Raw genomic sequence first — 17,841 nt, 5'->3', positions numbered from 1 at the left:
ATCTCCGAGAGCAAAAACAAATCTTTTCCAAGGCATTGTCCTGCACTTTCTACAGAAAGCTTTTAGCAAAGCCTGTTCTGATTCGAGTTAGATGGGGGGGACCGTGCCAGGGCCTGAAGCTGTGCCCGGGGAATCTGCAAACCCGTTGGAGCTGCGTTTGGCACCGGCACGGGCTAATTTAGTGCTTGGGGTTACACATACACACGCCCATGCCATTCCTCTTCATCCTACACATGCAAAGCTGCCCCGGGCTCCGCGGTGCCAGGGAATGTTTTCTGAGGCCTGGTGTGACGGTGGCAGGACGGGAGCCGCTCGGATCACAGGGACCGAAGAATCATTTGGAGAAGCCGTCCCTGGGTTCCCAATTTAAGATGCCTTGAAGGGACCTGGTTTTCAGAACACGAGACATTGGGAAATAAGCTCTTTTCTTTCATTGGCAAATAGACCTGGTTTTGAAGCATTTCAGGCTCTCCAAATGTTGCCCTGCCCGTGTTTTACAGGCACACCTGTATAAATACTTGTTTGCCCACAAAAATCACAGTAAGGTGTGAGGATGAAAAAAAATTAATGCAAATATGAGCGATCACTAGATAGTGCAGCACAGTTCTGCCATGGGAATGGAAGGGTAGAGAGTTGGGGATCTCAGAAGGAAAAGAAAGCAAAAGGAGTCGGAACGGCGGTGCTGTGTTTGTCTTATTCTTTCTAGTCATGATGCAGCACGAGGTCCAGAACGTTCTCCCTGCGCTGTTTGCACTGGCAGCGCTTCAGGCTGGTATCCCCCGCGCACCAGTTAAACCAGTAGTTACCAATTTTTTTGCAAGCCACGCTGGGACTATAGGAATTTTATTCCTTCGCAGTGTTGAAGGAAAGGGGTGTCGCTTGCCAAAGGGCTTTCTTATGCTTGAGGATGATTTATGGGCCAAGCTGAGCCACTTGTGGAAAAGGCAAAGCAGCTCTTGGCAGCACCCCCAGAATCCACCGCAGCTGTGGGGCAGTGAAGTCATCGGCATAACAACCACTGCAAACAGAATAACAAAGTCTGGTCTGTTCTCCTTTAAAATAATCTTTCCAGTTCAGCAACCACATTAAACCTTACCTTTCTGCATACAAAAATAATACAGGGCAGATAGTTCTCTGCAAGATGGTGTGAATGTCTCACTTCTATTGCTGCCCATCCCTCCTGCACTGTCGGCGCTTTACTGGAGTATTCCGAATGAAGGAATGAAGCTGCATTATGTCACAATTTGTGCCTTGTTTTCACTCCTTTGTTTTCCTGTAGGTCTAAAAACGCAGAAAAAATTCCAAGTGTGTGTTTCTTTTAAATACAGAATTTGCTTTGCCTTATAACCTGTTTCTAAGCTGATGGCAAAATTAGTAGTTCTGTCTTTGATTTTTCCTGCCTGTCTTTGTTTCAGGTCTCTTCAGATCCTCCTGCTTCCAAAAAGCCCAAAATAGATGACTCTGCGTCCCAGTCTCCAGCTTCTACTGAGAAGGAAAAGCAGTCCAGTTGGTTACGGTCCTTATCCAGTTCATCTAATAAGGTGATTGCTGAATGTTTTGTAATTGAAAGATCACACTAGCATGTAGCATCCCTCTACTGAAACCAGAAGAGAAAATGAGAGGAAGAACTTGCCCAGGTTTTCCAAGTTAATAGCATTTCTGTCCTGTTCCTGAGCTCAGTGCCCTCCAGTTTCCTCGCCGTCCTCCGGTGCTCACTGACCCTGATGGTGACACGGACACAGGGAATTCCTGCCTGTGACACTGAAACAACAGGCAGCTCTTGACTGTGACACTGGAACAGGCAATTCCTTCCTGCCTTGGAGGCACAAGAATCCTGAAGGACTCAGGAGCCTTTTGTGGCCTCTGCAAACCACACATAACTTACTGGCAAAGGAAACACGTGCCGTTTTGCTTGGGTACGGTTCACCTCTGCTGGTAGAGTCTACTAAGGGGGTCCTGGCCGTGGAGGAGGAGTATACAGATAGCAGAATGTGTGCTGAAAAGCATCACTGGCTCTCCACTGTAATTCAGAGTTTGAAAGGGTTGTGTGTACCTGTTTTTCTTCGCAGAGCATCGGCTGCGTCCATCCCCGGCAGCGCCTCTCGGCTTTCCGGCCCTGGTCCCCCGCCGTGTCGGCAAACGAAAAAGAGCTCTCGCCCCATCTCCCCGCGCTGATCCGAGACAGGTGAGGGCATGGGGACGGGGACGGGGACGGGGATGGGCGGAGGACGGGGCAGTGGCTCTGGGGAGTTGGCTGACACCAATTGCTTTACGTTTGGGCCCTTGCGCTGTTACTGGTGGATCTGTCGGTCAATCAGTCCGCGAGGATCGGAGTGAAAAGCATTTGCAGCTGCAGAGCTTTAATTTGCAGAAGGGAAACAAAAAAATGAGCATTGATATTCTGTGCATTCGTGAAATAGGTTTTCTTAGGTGAAACATTGCATAGAGGTCTGAAATGGAGGCCGAACTTCCCATCATCTTGGGGACAGTCTTTGGAAGTTCCTGGGCTTCTCTGTTTAGAGGAAGATGGAGTTTGGCATGGGACTGTAACTGAGCCGGTACGATGAGCCAGTGCCATAGCGTGCCGGCTGGTGGCACAGCGGGCAGTGCCGGCGCGGTTCCTCGTCACTTTGCCACACTTGAGCTTTTCAGTCTGAAAAATGTTTGTGCCAGATTTCTGCCTAAGAGAAACGGTTTCTGTGGAACGTTCGACTGAAGTCGCCAGGTGCTTTTAGGGAGCGTTGTGGAGAACATATTGAGCTGCCCTTAGGAACGAGTTGCTTAGAAGCTGTAGAGATGTATTTAAAGAAAAGAAAGGACAGAGTAGCAGGCCACCCTTGCTCCTACACGGGCTTTTCCGTCGGGGAGCGGGCCGGCCGGTGTGCGGCTGTTGTGCCCGTGGTGTCGCGGAGAACCCGCCGGTTAAGGTTTGGGAAATAAACCTTGAGCAGGTTCAGGAGAAAAGGTAATAAATGACTGAAGATACATCAGGTAGTGGATGCTGAATGGAAGTTGCAAAAACAGTCTTTTCTATGTGTTTTGCAAAATTCTGTGTATTTGACATCACAATAGTCCTGTTCTTTAAGAGGGATTTGGTGGTTTTAACTGGTTTTACGTACTCTGCTGCAGGCTGGGTCAAAAATCAAAGCCTTTTGCGCTCCCGTGGCCTTTCGGCAGGAAGGGCTGTTTCCAGGTTTGCAAAACACTTGTGGATAGAAGTAAAACTGCAGTTCGGTAAAGCAATAACGCGTGAAGATCAGGACAAAACGTCGTCGTGATTTTTAGACTCTGGGAGATCTCATCTCTTTGGTGCTCTTAGGTTACGTGGCACTTCTAGTTTGATCTGTTCTGAACTGAATGGAGATTGACCGCACAAAATGAGTGCAAAACGCTAAGTAAATAGGTAGGCAGGTTCTTAGCTGGTGTAAATCAGTGGAACTTCGCTGTCACTTGCGGTTTGTGTCTTGGGATTGGGAAGCATTTCGAAGCCAAGAATATGACTGTTCTCTCCTTCCTTTTGCCTCCCGGTCTGAACCAGCTTCTACTCCTACAAAAGCTTTGAGAATGCGGTGGCCCCCAACGTGGCGCTGGCCCCCCCGGCGCCCCAGAAGCTGGTCAGCACCCCCCCGTGCGCCAGCGCGGCGCCGCGGGGCGGCGAGGCCGGCGCTTCGGCACCGCCGCGCCGGAGGAAAGCGCCCGCCGAGAACGCGGCCGGGCCCGAACCCGCACCCGCACCCGCCGCCGCAGCCGCGGCGCCCGAGGAGGACAAGGAATCAGAGGCAGAAATCGAAGTGGAAACCAGGGAAGAGTGTAAGTGACAGTTTTATCTGCCTTTGTTGTGCTTTATTTGTGCTGGGTGTTCCTGTTATCCACGGGAGTTGGCTGTTCAACTTCTGTTGTGATTAAATACAGTAAATATAATACTGCATCTCTTGTGATTAAATGTAATAAATATAATACTGCATCCGCAGAGTTGAATGTTAAAGCAGAGATCAAGGGCCTGTATGTGCTGAAAGCAGCGTTCCCATATTGGCGCTCTCAGCAAAAGGCGAGGGAAGACACTGGTGTCACCTCATTAATGTCACTTAGATCATTCTGCTGCTGCCCTCGGTACCTTCAGGCTTTACTCAGTGCGGGCAGTTTATGCAAAAAGAAAACATTTTGCCCCCTGAAATGGCAGGATCCTGTGGGTTTTCCTGAAGGAATCTGTTTCTTCACACCCGTGAAGAAAACACCGTTTGTGACATAAGTCACAATTCAAGCAAACTGGAACTTGGTGCCATAATTCAGTCAGGATTGCATTTTCGTCACGTTTCAAATATCAGAGTATAAAATGGGTAATTTATTTCTTCCGGTTTTTTATTGACCATCATCTCCTCTGTACAAAAGGCCCTCAGCACATGTTGAGTTACATTCGCTTTAGACGATTTGTGGTTAATTCTCGACGTTGCTGTTTTGCAGTCACCTCCTCCTTGTCCTCGCTCTCCTCCCCGTCCTTCACGTCATCCAGCTCGGCCAAGGACATGAGCTCCCCGGGGATGCAGCCCCCGGCCCCGCTGGGCAGCGCCTTCGAGCCCGCGGCGCACCCCGAGCCGCACAGCAGCGGGCTGGAGGCGGAGCTGGAGCACCTGCGGCAGGCGCTGGACGGCGGCCTGGACACCAAGGAAGCCAAAGAAAAATTCCTCCATGAAGTCGTGAAGATGAGGGTGAAGCAGGAGGAGAAGCTGAACGCCGCCTTGCAAGCCAAGCGCAGCCTGCACCAGGTAATCCCGCAACGCGGCTTTTCGGACCGCGGGCTGCGAACGCTCTGCCGGGTGGAACCCATGAGGCGGGCTCGTGTAGAGAAGAATTGCCTCGTTTTTCCCAAATAGCAACAGCCTTTGCTGCTGCACGGTTTGGAAATTCAGCTGGGAAACCAAAGTATATACAGGAACCATTCCTACATTTTTAAGCTTGCCACCTGTTTTTGCCTTAGGGTGTAAATCCATGGTTACCAAAATCAACATCTTTTCATTACTGAAAAAATCTTCTAGTCCAGCAGAGTTTATTGTGTTTTCATTTCCCTGCACTAGAAACATTTCTGTCCTCACGGAGGCTTTATCTGTATTTTTATAAGATTCGTAAGGATCCTGCCCTTGCGCGGCTGGGGAGGAGTTCTGGAGCGCAGACCAGCTCTGCTCGGGAGCTGGACGCGGCTCTCGGTTGAGCTTTCCGTGATCCACCGCGTGGTTTGTGCTTCGTTCAGTGAACAAGCGCCCTATTTCTGGAAATCCTTGATAGATCGGTCGTGGCAAAGACGGGTGGTCAGCGCCGTCCTGGGCGCCAGCTCATCGCCGCGGCCGGACACAGCGGCGCGGGAACCTCTTGGAATTTGAGCTGGGCCAAATGTAAATATTTACAAGTAATACATATTTAAACCTATTTTTTAAATCTGTAAACTAAAGAACACAGCGTGTAGTTAAAGCGAAGCGGGAATGAGGTGAAGCAGTGGATGAAGGAGCGTGGAGTGTTGAGGCGATGGATCACGCGGCACCTCGGGGCAGAGGGGACAGGGGCTCTGGGCAGTTTTGGCTGTGGCAGCTGCGGGTTCGCGGTTCAGCACAGGCCGTGTGCCGGTGCCGTTGGCGCCATTTGTGCCGTGTGCCGGTGCCGTTGGCGCCATTTGTGCCGTTTGCCGGTGCCACTGGTGCTGTTTGCCAGTGCCATTGGTGCCGTTTGCCGGTGCCGTTGGTGCCGCGGGCTCAGCTGAGCTCTCCGCGGCCGGGCTGGGAACCAAGAGTGTCAGGAGAGCGAATTTCCCATGACCCGCCTGCCGCGTTACTGAACAGAAACACGTTGCTGTGACAGAGAGGAAATGCTGCTTCTGGGGAAAAAAAATGGAACTTTACTTTCTGATTTAACCATTTAGGGGACAGAGCTTCAGTGAGCGCATTTTGTGCTTAGGATGAACACGCCTTTTAGCAACAGCTTTTGAAAAACTTGTGAGCTTCTTCCTTTGTTACCTTCAGATTCCTCATCTTTATCATTTCAGTTAATGGTGCTCTCTTGGATTTGAGATTTCGAGGTTCAGAATCGGGTCAGTGAGAGTGGCCGTTTCAGAGCAAACCGTGGTTCCCATTCCGCCGAAGGTTTAACACGGAGTTTTCCAGCTGTTGTGCCAGAGCCTTGGGGCCGCACAGCGGTGACCCCGAGCCAGCCAAGATTGCCCAGAGTTAGGAAAAAGATACTTAATTTTGGTTTTTTCTCGTACTTGCCTTAAATGTTGTTTTTGCGAGGGTGCGTTGATAAAATGGAGCTGGTTACTGATTCCTCCAGCAGGTAGTAAACTGTCTTGTGCAGCTTTGCTGTGCACAAAGGGCATTCACAAACCGCATTGATCATAACGAGTCTTTGGTGTCTTGAGTTAACACACAGGCGTTGCAGTTGGTTTGTTTGGAACTTGGAGCCGGTGCGGAGCATATTCCTCAGAGCTCTCTCCAACTGCACTTCATCTTTATTCACTCCCAGATGGTCACAGCTATTTTGTTTGACAAAGCAAAGTGTGGCTGTAGCATATTGCTTTACATTGTCCGAGAATTCACGGGATCTTGAGCGTAGGATCTCGTGGTGGTTTAAAGGAGAAAAGCTTGTGCAGAAGGAGCTTTAGACATGAGCCGTCTCGGTCGTAACCCCGGAGGGTGGGAGCTTCGTTTGGGTCGCGTCCGCACGGCCCATTTCCCTGCGCGGTTCAGTCCCTGCTGCTCCGCTCTCACAGCTGAACTGCTCTTGTGTTCCAGGAGCTGGAGTTCCTGCGGGTGGCTAAAAAAGAGAAACTGCGAGAAGCAACAGAGGCCAAGCGCAACTTACGGAAAGAGATCGAACGTCTGAGAGCTGAGAATGAGAAGAAAATGAAGGAAGCCAACGAGTCCCGGATACGACTGAAGCGGGAGCTGGAACAAGCCAGGCAGATCCGGGTGTGCGACAAGGGCTGTGAAGCCGGTCGGCTCCGCGCCAAGTACTCGGCCCAGGTGAGACCCCGGCGCTTCTCCTCGTTCGGGTGGATCTGGCGCTGACGAGGTGTCATGATTAACTTGTGTGATGTAACGAGCCTGAGTGAGTGTTGAAGGGAACGTTCCTAGACTGTGTTTACTGTAGCAAATATTCTGCCACGCGTGTTGCTGAACACACGCGCTTCACAAACCTGGTGTTACGCCTAAAGCACGAGCTGCAGATATTCGGTGTGAGCGCCTTTAAGGGAGGGGAGGGAAGGAAAAGAACAAGCAATAGCAATCAGAAATTCTTCAGAGCCCGGGCTCTCAATACCGGGAAGGGGAGTGGTGCTGCCGCACCGCTATGAGCCGCGTCTAACCAGGAGACCAGAGCGGGAAATGATGTGGGTTCCTCTCTCGCATCACAGGATGTCTCACTGATAAGAGGTGTCCAGACTAAACACAACCAGACGGAGCGCGGCTGCTCGGGCGGTGCCGGCGCTTCACTTCCACTCCGAAAACAACAAGGCAGCAGCAAGGGCAGATGAAAGTAGAGGCCGCGCGTAGCAAACGGGTTCGCACACCTGCAGCTGCGGCCGCCCGCGCTGCGTGATAGGCAGGAACTTTGTGACACTGGATTTTCAGCCCACTCTGTGCAGCGACCCGGCAGAGGCTCCTGCACCGCACTCCACAGAAAAATGCCTTAAGTAGCTTCAAAGTCTGAATTTTACAAGACATGATATGACTTATGTAAAAAAAATGAAAATTAAGCTTTATACATCCTTTTCTCTCGAATTTGGCGTGCACGCAGGAAGTTTGTCACACTGTGTTAGTCACTTATTTTTGAGGAAACCACAATTCTCTAGATGGGCTTATTCTGAGAGAAATGGCATCAGACAAGCAGGAGAGGAGTAAGACAACAAATTCAGGGTTGTAAATGTCTTTGTGTAAGCTTAAAGTTTTAGATGCTCAATTCCTATTGACTCTCTGTGTGGTTTATACTTCTTTCCTTATCCTGATACTGAGATCCAATCCGGATTCCTGTCTGCCTAAAAAATTATAGTAATTAATGGTTTAAGAAGTGCAGTGATTGGAGTTCCATCACACTAAGGTGCTCCTAACTATTCTGTTTTTCACCCTCCTTTCTGGAACTTAAGCCACCAGAAATACTTAAGAATGTCAAAGCAAAGCAGTTCATGCACTTGTGTAATTGTACAGTCCTGTAGGGAAAAGGGAATTCCTTCCTCACCTCTGGTAACGGTGCGTCTGGATGTACGTGGTTCTATTACTCTTCTCACGTGTTAAATGTCTACGTTGATGCCTGTGTTAAAGTCTGCAACAATCACAGTGGAACTGAAGTATTTTTAGATGGTTTATGATGTTTCTGAACACGTTTCTGCGCAGATCGAGGACCTGCAGGTGAAGCTGCAGCACGCGGAGGCCGACAGGGAGCAGCTCCGGGCGGATCTGCTGCACGAGCGCGAGGCTCGGGAGCACCTGGAGAAGGTGGTCAAGGAACTGCAGGAACAACTGTGGCCTAAACCCAGCAGCAAAGGCGGCGAGAGCACGACGAGCAAGGCCGAGAACTGACCCGCTTCCCCGCAGCGGACAGACTGACGGACGTGCGCTGCGCAGCGAGGGCGGACGCGTGGGTACGTGTGTAAGTGCATGTGTGAGTAGTTGTGTCTCGGCACACGCATCTATGAATACGGATTCTCATTAATTGGAAGGCAAACGTTACTCTTTGTAACAGAAGCACTGAATTACGCCTCTTATTTTTCCCAGTCCATATAGCACAACATCTTACTGTGCCTATAGAACACAAAGTGTTTGTAAACAAAATACTTTTAAGTCCACAGCAAATTTTCTACTGGCAAACTCCGAGCGAGCGGCGGCGTCCAACTCCAATCAGCGTCAAAGGCACGGCCGGCAGCGCTGCTGGGCCCTTCTGCCTGCTGGAACGTTCTGGATTTTAAAAACAAATACACTTTTCTTATAAGCTATTTAAAATAATTCATTACACAGACTTGTTATTAAAAAATTAACAAGATTTTTATAACGAACCTTTAAAAGCAAAACAAACAAACAAACAAAAAAACCCTTCGATGCACAATTTTTAATGACTTGTTATAGGCTTTGGGATTCTCGACACAGAACCCTCTGGTGATGATGCCATTTCGTGAGCAGTTTTGCAGCCGTCGAGGAAGCCCGCGCAGTTTTCATCCCGTCACGGGGCTGGATGAGGATTGAGTGCTTTTCAAAGTTGATTTTGTCCTCGGGAGAATTGTCGTCATTTCCGTCCCAATCGGAGGAGAAGGGAAGATGTGGGACCGCGCGGGGGGGATGGGAGGATCGATGCTTTGGGAAGATAAACCCGGCCTTACAGATTCAGGGTTTGCGAATCGCCACCTTTTCTAGAGCCGTCTCCATGAATTGGTGCGTTCAAGAGACTCACTCCAGCCAAGAGCACTTCAGGAAAGGAAAGGAGGAAATAAAGGAGGAAATGGGTGATCGGTTGAGTTTGTTGAGAAATAAAGCAGAAGACACGTGCGTTTTGAAGTCATTCTGAAATCTTTACTTCAGCTTTCAGTTTTCTGGAAAACTCATCTTTGTTGCACCATTTTACCACAAATTCAGTATTCACCTGCTTGTGTGATGAACCGGCGGTCGGGATCTCCGTGCCCGAGGAGAGCGCAACGTCGCGTTGTTGGAGGCTACGGAAGAGAAAAACATCTTTGCTGCTGTGAATAGGCCTACATATTTTTTTAAAAAAATACATTTTTGGTTTTGAACAACAGCAATTACTTTAATTTTGGGATGCCAGCCGCAGCCCTGGGGTAGGAACGCAGCGCGCCGGCGCCTGGCCTGATGGGTGGTGGTAGTTTTGTTTTAAACTGCACTTTGTCAGATTCTTACTCTGCGTTTGATTCCATGTTTCCAAGTTTACACGTGGAGCGTTCTGGGCTCGGCGCTGCGTGACGGACGAACAGCATCGCCCGGTCCCGGCCCGCGCCCCCTGTCCCCGTCACCTCCGTCAGCGCAGCGGGAGGACGCGGCTGCCGGGGGGCACAGACGCTCCCCAGCGCTTGACGCAGAAAGCCGGTGCCTCACTGACCAGAGAAAGCGATTCTCCCCCGTGAACTCTCCCCTCTGACACGCTCGGGCTCATCAGCGGCAAGTGAAGACGGGACCTGGGGCTGCAGATGTGCCTTCCAGCTCAGTTTTCCTCTCAGCAGCTTCTGTAGGCAACGCTGACACTTTAAAGAACAAAAGGGGAAAGAAAATCAACCACCCCACCTATGCATCATCACACACAAGTTATTCTCAACAAAGAAACGCATTTCCAGTCATCTTCATTTGCTTTTGGACATTAATGCAAACTATGTAAGATTAAAAATTACTTCCCAGTAGAGAGAAAGCGGCTTCCAATCCCAAAATTATCGTATTTACTTACAGTACATTAGAGAGTTGTTTTGTTTTTTTAAACAAGAGCTGTTTGCTTGAAACCATTATAATAGCCATTATAATAACTGTGAGCATTAACGGAGAAGTTCATATATATGTTTTAGGTACAAAAAAACAAGAATAAATACGAAAGGAGTAGAATTACTGGGACAATGTCCAAGTGTTGGGAGCAAGAACCAGTTGCGCAGGCAGGGTCCGGGCCGCCCGGCTCGTGCCCATCTCCTCAAGTGCAATGCAAAAGGAATTTTCATTATGCTTAAGCAGGTTTTATTTTTTATTTTTTTCTTTGTATGTTTTTTTTTTTCTGTGATTATTAAATCATATGCATGGAATTAAAATCTCTGCCATACGTATATTCATTAATGGGCATTATTACTGTCTTATGTAAAGGGTTTATTTTGTTATGCAGTATGCATAAAGATGTTCTCAGCCTTATGATTTCCAGAGCTGTTATTCACTTATTTCTTCAAGGGAAACTAAATAATTGTAGCTGTAGTTGCTGGGTGTGCGCTCCAGCCGTCCCGCGTGCTTCACCGCCCAAAGAAATTACACAGAGAACAGGCGCGTTCCCGCCCCCCGCCCAGCTCGGGGCAGCCTCAGCGCTGGAAACCGGGGCTGGTTGGGGTTTTGCCCTGATCTCCACTCGTGTCTCTCCCCTTGGACTCCACAAAAAGTGGCAAAACGTCCACCTGTTACTTTACACAAAAAGCGGCCGCTCACCTGCACCCACGCCGCCGTTTTATCTTCTCGTGTCTGGGGAATCGCATGGATTCACCGGCACCATTTCTTCTCTGCATATGATGCTTTTATCCTCCAGAATTAATGAGATCTGCATTTTTTTCAAAGGAAAAAATAGCCCAATAACTCGGCTTATCGCCAGCAAACAGTCTTGTCAAACAAGCGCCAGCTGTGCCGCCAGGGCCGCGGGGTCAGGCCGGCGACAGAGGGGACTCAAAACTGAACTCACACTGTTGCTCCAAACCCACCGTTTCTTCTTCTGCCGCATCACGGTAAATCTAGAAATGAGAGTAAACATGACAAGTGAGCCTCACTGTACTATCTGAGGTCAAAACTCAATAGTATTTGATCCCGGGGAGTGAACACATGCTGGTGAAAACATTGCTGTCAATTAGGGTTTAAAATCAGTGCGATTCAATCAGGTGCAAGACTGGGAACAAACAGTCCCTCAACAGGAGAGGAGTCCAGCTTAAATTGTTTTGTCTTTCCTAAAGACATTTTAACAATAAAACCCTAATTATTTCTGCAGAATCTGTCATTTATTTCCAATGCAGAATTCCCGTGAATGTAATTTATTATGCAATTGCCAGCGGACGGCCGCAGAGACACGAACTCTGCGCGGGGCCGTGCAGCAGCGGGCGCGCAGAGCGGGCAGCCGTGGGGCGCTGGGGCTCTGTGTGTAATTTCTGTGTGGTTTCCGTGTCCGGTGCCGTTGCTGGACCCGCGTTCCCCCCGCGGTCCCCCCGGGACCTGGGAACTCGCAGCTTCGCGTTCCGTGGGCTCTTTAGTTTCCTTTAAGAAGCTGGAAGGGAGAAGAGGTGTTTCTACAGGCTGTTGACTCTCCCTCTACTTACAAATATATTACTTAATACTTGTATATTCAGTTTAATTATTCATTGTTTCTATTACTGAAAGAAGACTTAACGAAGGGAAAAAAAACCAACAGCAATAACATTCATATCTATGAGCAGCTAACTAGTATACATAATATTCTGCTTTTCAAACAGAACTAGCCAATGTAAAAAAAAAAAGTTAAAAGTAAATTCAACATGTAAATACTTGTTTTCCTTTTACACTGTTGTATAATACGTGTATATGGTGTTTACTTTTTCAAGACTCTTTCTTACCTGGTCGGTGTCTTGTTTTCCAAGTTGTGTTTTTAACCGAGAACCTTTGCTGTCTGTAGGAAAAACAAAACAAAACCTTTTTGCAAGTTTTCAACGGGGTTTAAACCTTTTTCTCCATCCGCCGCGTTCCACTCGTCCCGATTTTCACTGTAAAGTTTTTCATTACCAGAGGTTGGTTTCCCCGTTCTGCCCTCTCCTCAGTCCACGTGTTTTACAAAGGAGGTTTGTGTTGGTTTGGGGTTTTTTTAGTTTTTTGGGGTTTTTTGTTTTTTTTTTTTTTTTAATCAAAAGAACTCACAGAAATGACATTTTTTTCAATTGAAGAAAAAATAAATCTTTACATTTATAATAGCCAATAGCATTTCAGCACATTTTTGTTATCCTGGTCTCTCCTATGCTGCTGCTAATGACAATATTATGACTTACTCTACTATTCTAGAACTATTTTTCTGTAAGTAATGTATGCTTTCTTGTTTATAAATGCCTGATTTAAAAAAAAAAATAAGAAAAAAGCTTGGCATATTTATCTATTTCGCTGTGTACCCTGATAGTCCTTTTCCACCCCCTTTTCCACGCCCCCTCCCCTTGAAGCAGATAATATTGTAAAATAAAGGACTTTATGAGATTATGTATGAAAATAGCTATGCTTATATACCACAGTGACTGAATGTACAGTGTATAGACGCATTACCTAAAATAAAATTGTTTGTCCAGAAAAAATCAACATATATATGGGATGTTTGTTGAGGTTTCTGCGCTGCAGCTGCGGCCCAGGTGTCCGGGACGGACACGCAGAGTCTGCGCAGGTGGTGGAAGATGCACCAGGAACCGCCTGGAGCAGCCGGGACTTCAGCTATTTGAAGTTAACACAGACTTCCAGAGCCTGCTGCACACGCACGATCCCTGACCCGTACTTGCCGTGCAGCGATTGCCCAGCTCGCGCGTGTATCTAAAGCACCGAGCAAACAGCATTAAACGCCCTCAGATGTCGGAGGGCAGCTCCGATTTCCTGCCCCGTTGTCTCTTTTCGGGCAGCAACCCCCACATTTTGCCTTCTCACCTTCATTGTGCTGAGGCACATCCAGGGGTCAGAGCAGCCCCTTCCTGGGTCCTTCCCAGGGCCGCGGGTGACACCGGCCACAGGGAGGAATTGGGCTGGAAACGATGCGCAGCGCGTCAGGGGGAAACTCCACCAACCCGGTACAACCTGTTGAATAAGAACTGTGAGCATATAGGAGTTTGTACCGGGTCAAAGCAAAAGAAAAACGCAAGGGGGGAAATGCAAAAAGCAGAAGATGGAAACATATGTTAAAGCAATTCTCTGCTGGTTTTTCTGAGAAATGGCTGCAGAATTTCCACAGCTCTGGTACATCTCTTAACATGCCCTTGTAAAACAGTGGAAAAGCCAGAGAGTGATCAAATAGCTTAGAAAAACCAGCCCCAAACCCCTCTCCGCTCAGTCTGAGCCAGTCCCGGGTGCCAAGGCGCTGGGTTCGGGCCCGTTTCCACCACCTGGATGTCACCAGTGGGCACAGGACGCTGCGCTGCTGCCTCCACCCCATTTCCTCTGCTGATGATTCTTTTCTGCACTTAAAGTAACAGAATCTTTTCCGCTTTCTGACACACTTCAGTGACTTTGTTCCACACATTTTGTACACGAGGAATAGGGCTGCAGAGACCAGAGTGCCAGTGACCTCAGGAAGACCCGCTGTGTTTGTCAGCACGTCGCGTTCACAGTCTCTTTACTTTTTAGTAGCTTTGGAAAATAGCCCATTTTGAAGTAAAATAGCTTTAAAGAAAGGAAGATGTTCCCATATCACAAGGGGCAGGAATCACACTCCCAGCTCTCACGAATTCACCAGCTCATTTTCTTAACTTGAAATAGTAGAATTCCTTCAATTAGGAACATGAGAAAAAGCTTTTTACCATTCTACTGCAAATCAGTAAAATAATCCAAATTCACATAGTAAAATAATCCCAGTTCACATAGATGCAGATGCTACTACCACTACACTGATAAAAGAACACGTCTTATTATTGTGGAAGGAGATAAAGACAAGATAGAAATGCTGTGTCACATCTTTGCCATTATAGGCGGAGCGGTGCCGGGCCCAGCCCCGCTCAGGTCAGGACACGGCACGTCCACACTTGCAGAAGACTCGGGATCAAACCGTGTTTGCTCTGTTCTGTCTGGAGTGGGTGATGCTGCCCTGAAGGGGTTTGGCCCCCACATGGAATCTGCCGCCCGGATCCAGCCGGCCCGTTGGGCACCGTCCCCGTTCCTGGACGGCCCCTCTTCGGCCGCCCCCGGAGCCCTCGGGTACCTGACCCGCACTGGAAAAACAAACACACAAAAGCAAAACACTCAAACAAACCTCAAACACCCTCAAGTTCAACTTAACTTCACAAAGCAGAAATAGTTCCAAAGTCTAACAGAGGCCCCAGCCCCTTGCGCTCAGGTCTCTACAGCCCGGCCCCAAAGAGCTTCCAGCCAAACGGGAGCGACGAAGAATGGCGAGTTAAAATTCAACAGCAAAGTGAGCTGAACTGAGCCGGGCTCAGTCGAGCTGCTGGAGATCAGAAACACAACCTCATTTCCCGAGGCCTCAAGTAAAAACTCTTCACGTCTTATTCAATGGCCTATGGAAAAACAAACAAACAAACCCACCCAAAAACAAAACTAAATAAACACACACAAAAAAGAACAACAACCACAGAAACACCCACCACAAGCCAGCACAAGAGCCTTAGAGCTGCTCACTCTGAACACGGTATATACACAATAAATTCAGCGCTTGTATGGAGCACGCCCGATAGAAACGGCCGCCAACTATCCAAAGCAGGACTAAAGCCCAGCCCAGTGCTGCAGCTCAGCCCCTGAGCAGCGCCCCTGGTTTATAACGAACGGAGCAAAGGGAAAACGTAACGCACCCCGAGCGGAGCGGAGCGTTGATCAGGATTTTCAGTACAAGTTCTGAGAGCACTTGTCACTGCCCATGGTATCCAAACCATTCTTTCTATCTGCTTCCACATTCGTTTGCTGAAAAGGTATTAAAGAAATACATCTTGGCACATCTGCAAGGAGGGGATAAAGCTTGCAGAAGGTGATAGGAACCAGGGAGGCAGTAAAACCCAGGAGTGTCAGAGTTAATGATGATATGTGAGTAATCCAGTTATAAAGGCACTGTCAGGAGGAAGAGAGCACAAATATAATAAAACACAGCTGTATGACATACACTCCAGAGGAATTTTTATGAGATGGCTTATGGGCACTCTAAGCGTACCTGACTGCAATGCAAATTCCCACACACGTTCGTTTGGGAGGGAAAAGAGTTTCCGCAGATCTCTGTGCCGAGCTGATGGAGTTGAATGGGGCTCCACAACACTGGCGGCTTTTCTGGCTCATCTTCTTGGATCTGATTTTTATTTGTTGTCTGCTGAGTCAGCTCCTTAATCTGGAACCCTGAGAATTTCATGCTTTTAAGCAACCCAAAAGATTCATTATATGCATCATTTTTAAGCAATGGTTTCACTAGTCCTGCCTCTGAAGTGTGCGATTATTGTACCTTGCCTGTATCCAGCTGCGTCCTCTACGATCCTCTGCATGCAAAATCTGGGATGTGGCGAGCAATGAGGGGCTTTTGGCTACATCGAAATAAAGAAAAATAACATGGACCGACACTTTAAGACCACAAGCGACACAGTTCACAACTGGAACTGGTGCTGTTAGGTTAGAGGTTCTGTACGTAGTTCTGAACTCTGCACACACGAGTCCCAGCAAGCGCAGCGAAGCGCAAACCCACTGCCAACCCACCACCAAAACGGCTCCCGCGGGGCCCCCAAAACGGCTCCCGCGGGGCCCCCAAAACTACTCCTGCAGGCTCCCACTCTCCCGTGCTGCTGAGTTCAATGTGGCAGCCAGCGCTGGTGAAAGGCACCAACCCCTTCCCTCCGTCCCCCACCAGCTCCCGCAGACACGAGGCCGCGGCGCGGCCCGCTGCCTTGCCGTGGCTCGGAAGGGACGATGGCGGACGTGCGGCGGCACGGCCGGCGCTGCAGCTCTTGTCACCGCGGCCGCGCTCTGAGCGGCGGGCGCTGGCTCTGCCGCCACCGCGCTGCCTCTCTGTTGGTCTGTTCAGCCCAGCTTTATATGTGTTTGAGATGGGCTAAGTGCCGTTCAGACCCTGAGAACCTGCCTCTGATTCTGACCATGTGCAGTACAACTGGGGCTACAGGAGGATTGTCCTTCCGTCCTGCTGAAACCTTGGATTTCTCTGAAGTATCCACCCATTTCAATGGGTAACGTTTAGCAAAACGTAGGGGAATCAAAAGTACATGTTCTGTTCCGGCAATTATTGGCTAAAGGACACTGGATAGGCCACTTCACCTCAGCTCACTCGCCTGACCGAGCTGTCAGCACTTTATTGACACACTCATTTCCCAGAACTGCAGCGACGATAACCCCAAATGTCTCATACCCCCTTGTTGTGTGTGCAAAGCTGACGAATATAAAAAGGGCGGGCTTTTTAAAAATCACACGGCACAACAAGTAATATGAAAACTCTTTACAATTTTGCATCTTGAAAAGCAGAATGGAAGCGGGGGAAGAGGAGACAGAGGATTTGCTACCACACATGTACGAACCTGTGCAACTGGTAGATAATGTGCTTTGCAGGTCACTGGCTCTCAAGCGCTGTGTTATCTCCCTGTAACATACACCTTGTTGTGTCTTACTGCTTAATTACAGCTGATAGGCAGGCCATAAAATTGCTTATCATTAGCCAGAGGATGACAATTACAATTCAAGATTAAACTGTTTTCTTTTCTTCTTCAGCCAAGTGTCTGTATGACACTTCCTTAGCCCAAGAAAAGATTTGCACATGCAGAACAAATCCATATACTAATTGGTTATGTGCCCCTCATAATGATGTATAATTTAGGAAGCATGCATTGCATTATAAACACGGCAAACAGCACTCGGCATGGCACAGAGCCCGTATCTGAACCGGAGGGTCAGTTGGTCAGCTACACATGCCTGAAAACACTCCAGCCAGCAATAAAACCATATAAAACCTCGCTGATGCTTGAGCTCGTGTGTGCAGCGCAGGCGGAGGAGCAGCTGCATCCATCCAGCCCCCCTCTGTTATTCTCCTGCATTATGATGCGCTGCAGAAACTTGGGGCTTAGTTCAGCAGAGCACCACGGTGTATATTTGATTTGAAAACAGCGTTTCATGCATCCCAAAGTCTTCTTTTCTTTATCAGGGCTTTTGTTTCAGAAATGGAGGCGGTTATCCCAGAGCTGGGAAGCAGTTTGAAGGACTGGACTACTGAAGGATTACCAAAAAATTACAAGTCTGCTCAGGCCGAACTGGCATTGAGTAGCCGCATCCTTTGCAAGAAACAGAGATGAGTTATTCTGCACAAACAACCCGCAGACTTAGAGACTGCTTACAAATATTCTGCACTAAAATCCACAATGGCCTGAGAGGAGATTTAACTACTGATCACCACAACAAAGCTTAAAGACCACGAGCTGTTCTG

General features: G+C 48.6%; 1 protein-coding gene across 2 annotated transcripts in view; it reads left to right on the top strand.

Moving 5' to 3' along the window:
- The window catches only part of SKI (SKI proto-oncogene), an 87,479-nt gene extending 74,457 nt beyond the window's left edge, over positions 1-13,022 (top strand). For both annotated transcript variants that reach the window (XM_065037400.1, XM_021281789.2), the window contains 6 exons: positions 1,416-1,541; positions 2,070-2,185; positions 3,539-3,810; positions 4,462-4,763; positions 6,777-7,007; positions 8,373-13,022. In XM_065037400.1, the coding sequence (XP_064893472.1) occupies positions 1,416-1,541; positions 2,070-2,185; positions 3,539-3,810; positions 4,462-4,763; positions 6,777-7,007; positions 8,373-8,558 (1,233 nt within the window). In that variant the 3' untranslated portion in view covers positions 8,559-13,022. The remainder of the gene's footprint in view (positions 1-1,415; positions 1,542-2,069; positions 2,186-3,538; positions 3,811-4,461; positions 4,764-6,776; positions 7,008-8,372) is intronic.
- Positions 13,023-17,841: the final 4,819 nt, after the last annotated feature.

Source organism: Columba livia, chromosome 21 (assembly GCF_036013475.1).
Source record: "Columba livia isolate bColLiv1 breed racing homer chromosome 21, bColLiv1.pat.W.v2, whole genome shotgun sequence".
NCBI lineage: Eukaryota > Metazoa > Chordata > Aves > Columbiformes > Columbidae > Columba > Columba livia.
Note: the sequence above shows the minus strand (reverse complement) of the source record. Positions and strands in the feature narration are given on the sequence as shown.